The sequence below is a fragment of the Mustela erminea genome, chromosome 11 (genome assembly GCF_009829155.1).
Source record: "Mustela erminea isolate mMusErm1 chromosome 11, mMusErm1.Pri, whole genome shotgun sequence".
Taxonomy (NCBI): domain Eukaryota; kingdom Metazoa; phylum Chordata; class Mammalia; order Carnivora; family Mustelidae; genus Mustela; species Mustela erminea.
Window position 1 is genome coordinate 67781249 of NC_045624.1, and position 14024 is coordinate 67795272.

The 14024-nt window shown below is 43.2% G+C and overlaps 1 protein-coding gene across 6 annotated transcripts in view; it reads left to right on the top strand.

The window, feature by feature from the left end:
* SLC25A13 (solute carrier family 25 member 13) overlaps window positions 1-6148 on the top strand; it is a 181831-nt gene extending 175683 nt beyond the window's left edge. For all 6 annotated transcript variants that reach the window (XM_032304864.1, XM_032304867.1, XM_032304865.1 and 3 more), the window contains 3 exons: window positions 4421-4579; window positions 4673-4763; window positions 5038-6148. In XM_032304864.1, coding sequence (XP_032160755.1) covers window positions 4421-4579; window positions 4673-4763; window positions 5038-5224 — 437 coding nt within the window. In that variant the 3' untranslated portion in view covers window positions 5225-6148. The remainder of the gene's footprint in view (window positions 1-4420; window positions 4580-4672; window positions 4764-5037) is intronic.
* Window positions 6149-14024: the final 7876 nt, after the last annotated feature.

Below are 14024 nucleotides of genomic sequence, written 5' to 3' on the forward strand. Positions count from 1 at the left end.
GTTATCATATTTTTAAGAGGGGTGTAGGGGCAGACGGAGGGAGAGAATCCTAAGCAGACTCTACCCAGCAGTCCTGATGCAGGACTCGATCTCACAACCCCAAGATTTTGAACTGAACCAAAATCAAGAGTCAGAAGCTTAACCGACTGAGCCACCCAAGGCACCCCTTGAGAAGAACAATCCTTAAGGAGCTTTCTTGAAAATTAATAAAGGGATCATCAAAACTAAAAACCCATAAATGGTCTGAATGATAGAATGGATATGCTCAAATAGCAAATTACATCTGGAAAATGAAGTGATGGGAAAACAAAAACAAGAAATACAATATGGAGCAAAACAGAGATTAAAAAAGAAAGAGCAAATGTAAGACACATGTAGGATTAGTCCAGGAAGTCCAACACCCGTTTAATAGGAGTTCCCTGGATAGAAGTCATACGAAAGGTGGACTCAGAATGAATCAGTAATGAAAGTTGACTCAGCTTTTCTTTTTTTTTTCTTTCTTTTTTTTTTTTTTTTTAAGATTTTATTTAACACAGAGATCACAAGTAGGCAGAGAGAGGGGGAAGCAGCCTTCCCAGTGAGCAGAGATTTCCAATGCGGCACTTGATCCGAGGACCCCAGGACCCCAGGATCATGACCTGAGCAGAAGGCAGAAGTGTAACACACTGCGCCACCCAGGTGCCCCTTGACTCAGCTTTTCATCTGCAGTCCTAGCTACTTTGAAAAGATCAAGGAGAGGATATCTGGAACCTTGATGGCATTCCTAAGCACACGAGCATTCAGGAGGGAGGGCAACCTCAAGCTTGTTTTCTCCCATAACTTAAAGGTTACACCTCACAGACATTGCTGAAGCAAAGTGAGAAGTGAATTTAAGAAAGAAGAAAATATGGGATGTATGAAACAGCACACGTAAAAGTTACACCTGAGAGTAGATTTAAATAACTGGTGACTTTAGTATATGTATTTTAATATAAGTAGGGCTTGTTGGTGAGGGGTACAAATAAATGCTAATTTATTGTGCATACTGTAAATATTGTGCTTATGTGGTAAATGTGTATAATATTTAAATTAAATTAGGAAAGGGTGGCGATCAAAAGAAAAACCACTAGAAGCAGAGAAAATAAAGACTACAATATGGGATAGGAGAAGTAAGTCTAATAACCACAATTACAGCCACAATTGAATGGATTCAATGTCCCTAGTAAAAACAAATGCCTGTTTTAGATGAGTTGTGAAAAGAAATCTAGTCATCTGAAGTTTGAGAAAACAGTGACCTAGAACAACTGAAAGAGAACGGATTGAAAAATATGTCATTAGGCAAATACCAACAATAAGCAAGTTTAGCAATATTAATGTCAGAGTAAATGGAATTCATGGTTTAAAAATAGCGCTCAGAAGCACAGAGGCCTATTTGACACTCACAAAAGAAAATTCACTGAGAAGCCTGTGCCTGAGGCAAGCTGGGATTAGTAGGAATCGAGTTTATTCGGAACACGCTGCAGGCCAGTGTGTGGGCCAGGAGTGTGAGGCAGGGGTCCAGCCAGCATCCAGGCCGTAAGCTCACTGGCTTGAGGATGGGGAGACTTTGCCCGCCGGGTGTTCACTGGCCGGGAGATAAATCTCAGTCTTCTGCAAATCTGTTCCTAAGTTCCGTTCTTCTGAGGGAGCACACGGGAGAATCTCTGTCTCATACCTTCTGGTTCCATTTTATTTTATTTATTTATTTTTTTTAAGATTTTATTTATTCATTAGACACAGAGAGATCACAAGTAGGCAGAGAGGCAGGCAGAGAGAGAGAGGAGGAAGCAGGCTCCCCACGGAGCAGAGAACCCGATGCGGGACTCGATCCCAGGACCCTGAGATCATGACCTGAGCCGAAGGCAGCGGCTTAACCCACTGAGCCACCCAGGCGCCCCTGGTTCCATTTTAAACTGAAATCCTTTCCCCGTGTATTGCCGTCCGCTGCTTTGTATTATCAGCATACTCTTGTTTGCTTATACCCCAGCTTAACGGTATGATAAGAACATGATATTTTCTTATTCCAAAGCTTGACACTTAGAAGCTGGTCCATCAAGTAGATACTATGGATAAGGGTACGGATCCAAAACAAATAATATTAATTTCATATTCCCTAAACAGAGAAGCACATTCTTGACAAATGCTAATGGGATATTTGTGAGGATTGCAGATTTCTTGTCCCACAGTTGTATTTTGCTGGTTGTGCTTTCTGTTGTAAATGAACTTCTGTTCTCTAGGTGCTGGGCCCCCTTTAAAGGGTTATGTTTTATACTGAGCTGGAGAGCACCTCAGATGGTTCTTGTCCCAGAGGTGTAGTACGTAAGCCTCAAGGTCTCACGATTTGTTTCATCGCTGAAGCATGGGGCAGGCTGCTGTTGAGGAACCTAGAAGAAGCTTCTCTGTTTTCTAGCCGACTCTTGCTGTGCTGTCTTTGGGAATCAAGAAAGCCAGACCTCTTGATCAGTGTTGTCTTGGCCTTTTGCAAGCCAGGAGAGACCAGGCAGATTCACCCAGAGCCTTTGCCAGTCCTGGCCCACCCCCCAAATCAACAGATTTCTGGTGGCCAGGCTCTTCCTGGTGCATCCTGCTTTCCTGGCCGTGCTTTGGAGCAGCCTGAGGCTCTTCTCCAAGGTTTTGGCCAGTCTTACACCAGAAGTCCCCCATCCACAGAGAGACCCGAAGTTGCCAACCTGGGAAAGATGAGGGTGGCTGAGAGATGATGAGAGTCCCGGGCAGGCTGCTGTATTTCCAGCCCCCATCCCCCCACAGCACCACCACCACCTCCAATCAGTTTTGCCAGACAACTTACTAAGCATCTCACCCGTTTCTTTTGGCATGTTTATTTCATGATCAGTATGTTTCCTCCCTGTCTCTAGTACTTATCTCTTTTTTCTATAACAAGGAACTACTTACGAGAACTAACTGGAGGACACTTTTTACCTGCATTATTGCCTGTGTGTTTCCCACTGTCCCTCTGACATGCCTGCTCACTGTCGCAAGGAAGATTTTACTATGTGCTGAAAGCAGAGAGCCTCGCTACACTCTTTCTAAACCAGGAAGTAAAATGTGTGAACACAGTGGGTTTCTAAGCATTCTTCATGTTTCCTTCCATTATGTTGGAGGATAAATTCCTGGCTCAAAGTTAAAATAATTCCTCCAAATTAATAGGAAATTCAGTATGACTTATCCAGTGAAGCACTGGATATGAAGTGAGCTTTTTCACATGCAAAAAATGTGATGTATTTCATAAAACACAGTTACTTAACATGAGTGTTTGTGAGGAGCTCAATAAAGATGGAAGAGGAAGAGATGCAGTTTAGTAACACAAATACAGACGCGTGTGGTGCAGATTTCCCCAGGCACACACACACACGCACACACGCACACACACACACTGTAACTTTAAAGCTGTCTGTTAGAAGGATGAGATGTACTTGTGAGCCAGACCACGTCGGTTTGGACAGAAATTCTTACAGAATTATTAAGCCTTAAAAAAAGCAAAGGAGATTTATGCATCTGCATTTGACCAATTTGGTTTGGAATAGGTTCATAATGGAAAAGTAATAAAACCATAAGAGACAGTGTCTTCTGAGTACAGTCTCGCTTTTAAAAAATCTAAACATGGGCTGCCCCATTTTGGATAAAATGACTGTAGAAAAATTTCCCATTGGTAATTTTGGGAGGGTTTTGTTGCTGTTGTTGTTCCTTTTTCATTGATTATCAGCCAGTATAAACTTTCAGCTCTCTGTCAAATATTTTTTTTTCTGGAGATGTCAGTTTTAGGAAAAAGGCATCCTGAACTGTTATCTGTGGGAGTCTCCATCTCTGGTCACCACCCCCAACCCTCTCTCCCAGCCCCAACACACACATATACACAGAGTGTTTGCTTAGCCCTCAGTAAAGTCTTTTTCTGGTGTAACTGGAGAGGTTAGGCTTTGGTGGATAGGGGGTGGTTGAATGTGTGCGAGAAGGCACCTCGTGTGACTGCCAGCAACCACAGAAAAGCATGAAGAGGAAATGCATAACAAACTTCACCTCTGAAAATCGGACCTAATAACTTTGCAAGTTTCTGATTTAGACAGGGAAGAGAAAAGAAAAAAAAGAAAAGCTTTCTCCGTTTGTTCCAGTTGAAGTAGCGTTATGGAGAAATGATTCCTTAAAACCATTACTGAATACAGTCCGTACCAAAGAGCTTGCTTGGGTGCTTGGGGGAGGGCAGGAGAGGAATGTCTGCACAGCCTCCGTCACTAAGGTAGTCACGGCTGTGCCGCCCAGAGAGGACAGCAAAAGAGGCATTTGATTTCATCAGACTCTTAACTTTCCACGGCCAGCAGTTGAAAGCACAGTTATTTTTATATAGTGTGAATGTGACCAGACTGTGATGGTGGTGCGTCTCCTGCAGGTATGCCCGCGGCATCCTTGGTGACCCCTGCTGATGTTATCAAGACGCGATTACAGGTGGCCGCCCGGGCTGGCCAGACCACTTACAGCGGAGTAGTGGACTGCTTCAGGAAAATACTGCGGGAGGAAGGCCCAAAAGCTCTGTGGAAAGGAGCTGGTGGTAGGGAAATAATTTGTTCTTAACCAAACATTTTGTAGCAGGTAATTTTTTAAAAAATCTAATTATATCTGTTGCTCCCCCATTTCTTCAAAGCTCGTGTGTTCCGATCCTCTCCCCAGTTTGGTGTAACTTTGCTGACGTATGAATTGCTACAGCAGTGGTTCTACATTGACTTCGGAGGCGTGTAAGTATCCCGCTAAATCCGCAGCCAGGTTCGGCAACTCCAGTACTCGGTCGCTGTTAAGAAGGGTACGTCACTCTGATTGCTCTGATGAAATAAACAAGATGTAGGAAAATACTGAAATCACGTCACCACACTCATTTCCAGGGGGCACATACAACCAACTAGAATTCCACAACTCCTTTATGTGATGAAGATTTTCACAGCGTTTGCATGTTATTTTTACCGTGGTAAAAAATGATAAAACAGATTCTCACCCAATTTTCTCTTCTTTTAGGAAACCTGTGGGATCAGAGCCAGTTCCTAAATCCAGGATCGTACTGCCTGCTCCCAATCCTGATCATGTTGGAGGCTACAAACTGGCAGTTGCAACATTTGCAGGGATTGAAAACAAATTTGGACTCTACCTACCTCTCTTCAAGCGGCCGACATCTACCTCAGCGGGGATGAGCGCAGGCCCGTAGGAGGGGTGCTGCCGGGGGCGGAGAGCTCCTGGTCTCCCACAGAAACAGTGTTTCTCCTTTCACTTCCATCTCTTGTTTAAAATTCAAGTCGAGGCTTTTTAGAAGGTGAAATCATTCATTTTCTGTGTGTTTTCTTAACCACATCATCGTGAAATTATTCATAATTATTCTTTTGGGCCTCTGCTCGCAGACCTGGGTTTGTATCTGACATTTACTGGGATTTGGTGAACACTAATGTGATTTGGGGAAGGAGCAAGTCTGAGTAGAAGTTTGAGCTGCTCTTCTTGGATTAGGATTATAGTCTCAAAGAGACTCCTGAAAGGAGTTTCAGCTGGTAGAAAATGGGTGCATATTTATCACTGTAAAAAACACTGTAAGAAATGAAAAAAAAAAAAAAAAAAGATCAGAAATTGCCAGCCTGGCTTCAGATTTTAAACATGTACTAATTCTGTTTCTGGATTATATTATGAAGCTTTTATGTGAAACTTTTTTTTTGGTAATGGAAACCACATTGAAGATGTTTAATAATCATACTCTGTTAGTGGTACCAAGACTCTTAGAGAGAAGTCTTTGTATTTTAGGGAAGTACTTTGTGCCCATAGACCGAAAACCCCGGGGGGAGATACAGCACCTCTCCGGGATGTGCTAATTTTGGATCACAGCTCATCTGATGACACGTGCTGGTCTCTGCCTGTTGCAGTAGACGCTGTGGGAAGCACGTGCCCACGGGACTGGTGCCTGCTTTCATGCCCTTCCAACCCCCCCACAGTTGGCACCTCTTCACTTTTAAAGTCCCATTTATCTTGAATCATGTGAGACAAATATATTCTAATACATGCTTTTATTTAATTTGTGGTGCCTTGCATAATGGTCAGAAGGCTCAAGTGTTTGTAAAGGAGGAAATAAACTATTTTTAAAGCTGTTGAGTCGTTTGCTCTTGTGTATATCAGGTGGTCAGTGACTGTAATAATTGTCATTATTGGACTCTGTATGTTTCATTTTCAGGGTGCTTTTGTCCCTATTGGCATGGCTATATCTTCCTGGCCCTTCAAGGTCATATGTACCCTGATTTTCAGTGTGCCGACATCCAGCGTGAGTAAAAGAAATGACATTTAACCCTAGATAAGCAAAGAGTTCAGTGCTTGGACAGTTTTCCTCTATTCATCCCCAGTACTCCAGGCAGTTTCATTCGGTGAGAATTCATACAGATTCTCATTTTGTAATACAAAGTTTCACTGGAAGGTGAGCATTGAAATGGGTAGGAAATGACGATTGTGTTTTCTAATCTTCTCTGATCCTTCTTCATAAGAAAACCAGATGTCCGTGTATCTGACATTTGGTAGTATTTGGCCAACACTATCATTGGGGGAACAAAGCTAGTCTTGAACAGAATTTAGGGCTTTTGGACTTCTTAGACGCTGGCGAGGCTACTGAGAACCTGTGAGCAGTCAGTCTGAACTTTCCGCACCTCCAGAACGGCCCTCTAGGAGAGAGAGCCACTTTCCGTCTCTTGTCTGACTTTTAAGTCAGCGTGTTGACATTCAGAGTTACTGTTCAAAGCTGAGGAGCATCAATACCATCCGTGGGTCTGATTTTTTTTTCCCCTAAGTGAACAAAAGCTTTGTTAGCTTCACCAGAAACAGGACAAAGACCGAGGTGGCTCCCTTCATGGTTTTGGTTTTGCAAAACCAAAGCAAAAACCGTTCCCTCTGTCCACCCATCCTCACCCCCAATCCCTGCTTGGTGGGATACGTAGTAAATGCTTACATTTTATTTTATTTTATTTATTTATTTTTAAAAATATATCCTGAATCCAATCACTTTTCTCCATCTCCACTCTTTTTTTTTTTGTTTTGTTTTATAAAGATTTTATTTATTTATTTGACAGACAGAGATCACAAGTAGGCAGAGAGGCAGGCAGAGAGATGAAGGGAAGCAGGCTCCCTGTTGAGCAGAGAGCCCGATGCAGGGCTCGATCCCAGGACCCTGAGATCATGACCTGAGCCAAAGGCAGAGGCTTAACCCACTTAGCCACCCAGGCGCCCCAAATGCTTACATTTTAATCTCAAAGACCAGTCACAAAACTCCAAATACATCTTAGAAATACGGGTGGTGGGCGCCTGGGATTGAGCCACATATCGGGCTCTCTGCTCAGCAGGGAACCTGCTTCCTCCTCTCTCTCTCTCTCTCTCTCTCTCTCTCTCTGCCTATGATGTCTCCACCTACTTGTGATGTCTGTCAAATAAATAAATAAAATCTTAAAAAAAAAAAATACGGGTGGTGTTGCAGTAACACATCACTCAAGCTTTGGTATTTTGCACATGGACAGAAGTCCCTCAGTGTAAATCTCTGCATTCCTGTTTCTTCACTTGCTGGAATCGTGTGGGAGATCAGATTTTCATGCTAACAACAGTGACCCAGATCTCAGAAAAGGTGCATTGCCCTGCCTGCTTGTTCAAGAGCTGTTTTTATATTTACCTGCCACCGAGCACGGTTCTCTTCAGTAAGGGAGAAACCAGAGGAATGGGGGAGCCAAAGGGGATAGGGCCACCAGGCAGTGTTTCTTTAAAATCCTTGGCTGCTTCTCTTCGAGACACTTTGAAGGAGGCCTGATTTCCATCTGAGTTCTGCTCAGTGGGTGGTGTGACTGTGACATCCTTGAACAGGACTGCAATCACCCTGTGGTGAAAACCACGTCAAATTTGTTCTGGGTTTTCCTTCTTCCTGAAGTGACAGCACAGGACGTCAGCTGGGCCATGACTGCCGTTCATGCAGCTGGTCATTTCCCTCCTCGACGCTGAGGACCCAGAAGCTGTGTCACCCCATGCCCCCTGCCCGCCCCCAGGGGGTCAGCCTCCCCCTGCTCTGCCGGCCAGCCTTAGCGGTGAGTCTTTCTCAGCTCTGCCCTGGGTCCACCTCCTGTTGCTTAGTAGGTCGGGGTTGGGGGGAGAAGCCTGATTTTTGTAGCAGCTTCCTTTTTTTCAAGGAGGGGAAAAAATGTGAAACTGACCACAAAGTGAACACACTGGTTCTTGGGTTCCAGTCGTGGCTGGGTTTCTTGAGGCTGGGTGGCATGCTGTCGCCAAGCTCATGCCGCACCTCATAACCCACAACCATTTGCTGAGCTCCCTGGGGTCGCCTTAATCCCAGCAGCCAGGGTTGCACAGGGGAAAATAAGAATTCTGGCACAGAAAGGAGTCATTTAAGTGCTTATTGCATTTCAGGCTTCAGTTTTTACTTAGCTAAAATATTTACCATTGCTGGAAAACAATGTTTAAAATTTTGTGCTTATATGTTATTTAATGGTGTGGCCTATGTAAACCTCAGGATGCTTACATTTTGACAGTCTCCTGGAAATGTTTAACAGCACATAACTCAGTGCGCAGGGAATAAAAACGGGAAGAAATTGTGCTTGAAACCATTTGTAACCCCGTCCGGCTCAGTCTTCAAGTCACGTTGGAATTCTTCAGGTAGACAGAGGGCAGTCTCTAGCAATGGCATTTGCTGAGTTCTGTCTTACGGCCTCATGTATCAGCCTTGTAGGTGACTCTCTAAGTCATCCTGCCTTTTCACTGCAGAAGCCATTCTTCAGGGGACGAATTTGTATCTTTGCCACTGAGCAAAAGCCCATTTTAAATTCAGGGTAATCAAATGCTTACAGGATGTGGATTTTTCCAAAGTTTTTTTTTTTTTTAGTGACGTTCACTGTAAGAGCACAGAACTGTTCTTTCCACAAATGGTACTGCCCACAGAAGGGGTATGCCTTTTGTTTTACCTTTTGGGAATAACCCAACTCTTGCCAAGGAGTTCTCTTTTCAGTGCTAAGAAGACCACCTCATTTCCAAGGCCAGGACAGCTAAAAGCATTGAATCTCTGTCTTAAAACCCTACCAGTCTTTAATTTGAAAGCCCGGCCGGGGCTCTAATGAGGGTAGGGACTGCGATTTTTGTTCAGAGTCCGCAGTGTCTGGGACTTAGGAGGCTCTTGGTTATTATTTTGAAGGATGGGTGAATGGGTTTCCGAGGAATCTGTATTTTTTTCCCCAATGAGCAATCTCTTATTTTTCTACCTTACAAGACTTTGCTGCTGCTGGAGTTAAAACCATAACTGAAAACAATCACAGTCTTCTGTATTGATCACATACTTTAGAAGTTGTAACGACGTCTTTTATTCAAGCTGTAGCTGGCTTAAAATTGGTGTTAATGACTTAAGTTGACTCAGGAACTGTCATATAAACAATATTTAAAGTTCCTGATCGTTGTTAGAAATAGAGCTTTAAAAAAATCATTGCTTTGGAGGTGAGTGCTACATTGGGGTTGAGATAGGTCATTAAAATAGTTTCTCTTTTCAGTGAATATTAATTATTTATAACTCATTCTCTCTCTTTCTCTCACCGATGTGTATGTGTCCCTAAGAGCACAGTGGCGAGCTTTCCTTCAGAAGCTGCTGAGGACAACAGGAACTCTCTTTCAAAAGGGTTTGTATTTGACTAATGCATTAATTGACTCCAAAAAAGAGTCCAAATGGAAGACTCCGCTTTCATCTGCTGGGGCGACCTAATAAAATAATGTTTGTTTTTAGATTCCTGGCCGTTAAGGGGGTTTTGCTCAAGGCAAAACCACAGTCCCGTCGAATAACTTCAGAAGGAAAGTTAAGAAGACGCACTAATTGTGCCTGTCTGAGGCTTGCTTCTCCCAGGTCCCAGGCACACCCCCGGCACACTGGTCTGGCCACCAGGGCCTCAGTGCCCACCACCACTCTCATTCCATCAGCCAGGGTCCTTACCCCTTGCAAGATGCTTGATTTGGCAGTGGAGCAATTCTAAGGTGACTTTAAAATAGACTCAAGCTTTCAGAACAGACTTGTGCAAGTGTACCATAGTCTGTCTTGTGTGGTGGGGAGAAGGAAATTCAGCTTTAAGAAAACAGTGTTCCCTATCTCTTACCACCTCCCTCCACCTCTTGCTTTTGCTCTGGTCTTGTTGGGCTGCCTTCAAAAGAGAGAGGGGCAAGTCGCTGTGCCTCTGCCGTGGTGTTCTTTGGCCACTAAGAATTCATTAAATGTGAGGTAGTACATGCCAGGCATGATCTCATTAAATCCTCCCCACAGCCCTTAAAGTAGGTATTGTTCTTCTATGCTACAAATGAGGAAACCCAAGACTCGCAGGGGCACAGTGTCTTGTTCGTGGCTTCTCAGCAAATGAGGGGGGCTAGGAATTTGAATCTAGGTCTCATGGCAGCCCAGGCCCTGTTCTTTACCTACAGGGATTTCTCAACAAAACTCGGTCCAGGAAATTCTTAATATAGTCTTTGCCCAGAATTTCTTACTGTCCCCAGTTCTCAAAATCAGATGTGTCATTCCTAGGTTAGAGTAGAAGGGAAAGGTGTTTGCTGATTATTTACCACAGTAAGTACTTCTGCTAATTTGGAACATTCCAGAGCCTGAGGACCAGGCAAATCTTAACAAGCCTTTTGAGGTTCATCTTTTTTTTGTTTTTGTTTTTTAAGATTTTATTTATTTATTAGAGAGAGTGTGTGCTCGTGAGTAGGGGGGAGGAGCAGAGGGAGAGAGAAGCAGACTCCCTGCAAAGCAGGGAGCCCCACTTGGAGCTTGATCCCAGGACCCTCAGATCATGACCTGAGCCAATGGCAGACCCTTAACCAACTGAGCCACCCAGGCGCCCCAAGGTTCATCTTAAACTATTTTATGACCTATTAAAGTCAGTAAAGAGAGGATTAAGGTAAACTTGAAGCATTTGCCCCATGAGTTTAAAATGGAAAGGTAATGTGGAAAAAGCGGAGATAAATTTACAGACTGCTACAGTGCAACGTGATATGATGTGAACTGAATTGGACCATCTTAAAAATCTCTACTATAATTAGAAAATGCCATTCTTCAACAAAAGTTGGAAATAATGGAAAACCAAGTTAAAAGTAAATATCTATGGGCACTTGGCCTCAAAGTGTGTCTGGAGGGAATGGAGACAGTTTACAGAATGTGGGATTTGCTGGAATTACTTTTGGATGTAAAATCTCCATCACCACTAATGGTGGAAAAGTCTTACTCTATTCCCAATAAGTGCCCTGCAGTCCGTCAAGTCAAAGGAGAGGACATATACCCCTACACTCTGCTGCTTTCTCCACCATTCTTATATAAACAAGAGTGGATTACTGATTGACCCACACTAAACATGAACTGAAAAAAGCTGGTTTTATATCTGAGTATAGAGATGTGCTTTATTTGAGAATTTAGGTGTCTTTCCTAAAGAAGCTGCTTGTTATAATAACCTTGTTCTTTGACTCAGCTCTAGTCTTATAAAAGGCTTATACTCTGTTAGAATAAAATCAGAAAAGTGAAAAGTTGGGGGATGAGAAAAAATTGAAACGGGCATTCTATTTTTACTGAGACAGAAGTAAAGTGATGCCTGATGTCTGTCGAATTTTGTGATTGTGGAAGAGTGTAGAGAGGCTACCACACAGCGGTCTCGGCCCTTGTCCTACCTCATGTGCAGTGTACGCATTCCCCTCCTCCTAACTGAAGAAGCTATTTGTAGGCTAATATCTTAGTTGTCTGAGGTAATAAGAAGGCAAATAGGAGACGAACCAAAACCTTGAGAGGATCGTCTGGGGAATGGGATGTTACAGGGTTTTGAAGAGCCCTAGCATGCTGTAGGGAATCTGGAAGAACTCACATCCGGACTCAGAACAGTGCATGTGCTCAGGAGAGACCTGAGAAGGCCCTAAGTTCTCAATGTCCTGCCAATTCTGAGGCTCTCCAGAAAAAGGAGGTGAAGACTAATGCAGGGTGGTAAGCTGCCCAGCTGAGTGTTGAAGGTGCACCTCAGCTGAGGCACTTGAGCCCTTTGGCAAATACTGGCAGAGTCTTTTGATTCTAGGCATTTATGGAAATCTCTGTCCAGCCGTTAGCTAAACATCAAACTAACAGACCTCAGGGGTCACACATGACAAGAATAGATACTGTGTGGAATTAGTTCAGAGAATTTGCTAAATAAATAATTACAGTAAGCAACAACAAATCTGATTTCCAGAGTCCTACACTACAATATTCAGAACACCTCGTACTCACAATAAGTACAAGATATATAAAGAAACAGAGTATGACGTATACACAAGAAAAAAGAAATCAAGGAAACCTGTGCCCGAGGAAGCCCAGAGACTGGATTTTCATTCTAGACAAAGATTTTTTTAATATATATTTTTTATTAACATAATGCATTGTTTGCCCCAAGGGTACAGGTCTGTGAATCATCAGGCTTACACATTTCACAGCACTCACCATAGCACATACCCTCCCCAGTGTCCATAACCCAAACACCCTCTCCCTAACCCCAACCCCCCAGCCACCCTCAGTTTGTGTCATGAGAGTAAGAGTCTCATGGTTTGTCTCCCTCCCGATCCCATCTTTCTTCATTTTTTCCTTTTCTACTCCCCAAACCCCCTATTTTCCTCTCCAGTTCCTCATATCAGAGAGATCATATGATACTTGTCTGTTTTTGACTTATTTTGCTCCACATCATACTCTCTAGTTCCATCCACGTCATTGCAAATGGCAAGATTTCGTTTCTTTTGATGGCTGCATAGTATTCCATTGCATATATATACCTCCTCTTCTTTGTCCATTTTTCTGTTGATGGACATCTAGGTTCTTCCCAGAGTTTGGCTGTTGTGGACATTGGGGCTATAAACAGTCAGGTGCACATGCCCCTTCAGATCACTGTATTTGTATCTTTCTTTATCTTTTAAATAAACATATCATGTATTATTAGCCCCAGAGGTACAGTTCTGTGAATCGCCAGGTTTATATACTTCACAGCACTCACCATAGCACATACCCTCCCCAATGCCCATAACCCCACCATCCTCTCCCTACCCTCCTCCCCCTGGCAACCCTCAGTTTGTTTTTTAAGATTAAGAGTCTCTCATAGTTTGTCTCCCTTCTTCCTACCCCCCAAACCCCCCACATTGCATCTCCACTTTCTCATATCAGGGAGATCATATGATAGTTGTCTTTCTCCGATTGACTTATTTCACTAAGCATAATACCCTCTAGTTCCATGAACGTCATCGCAAATGGCAAGATTTCGTTTCTTTTGATGGCTGCATAGTATTCCATTGTATATATATATACCACCTCTTCTTTATCCATTCATCTGTTGATGGACATCTAGGTTCTTTCCAGAGTTTGGCTATTGTGGACATTGCTGCTATAAACATTCGGGTGCATGTGCCCCTTCGGATCATTATGTTTGTATCTTTAGGGTAAATACCCAGTAGTGCAATTGCTGGTCATAGGGTAGTTCTGTTTTCAACTTTTGGAGGAACCTCCATGCTGTTTTCCAGAGTGGCTGCACCAGCTTGCATTCCCACCTACAGTGTAGGAGGGTTCCCATTTCTCCGCATCCTCGCCAGCATCTGTCATTTCCTGACTTGTTAATTTTAGCCATTCTGACTGGTGTGAGGTGGTATCTCACTGTGGTTTTGATTATTTCCCTGAAGCCAAGTGATGTGTAGCACTTCTTCATGTGTCTGTTAGCCATTTGGATGTCTTCTTTGCAGAAATGTCTTCTGCCCATTTTTCGATTTAATTATGTATTCTTTGGGTGTTGAGTTTGAGAAGTCCTTTATAGATTTTGGATACTAGCCCTTTATCTGATATGTCATTTACAAATATCTTCTCCCATTCCGTCAGTTGTCTTTTGGTTTTGTTGACTGTTTCCTTTACTGTGCAGAAGCTTTTGATCTTGATGAATCCCCAGTAGTTCATTTTTGCCCTTGCTTCC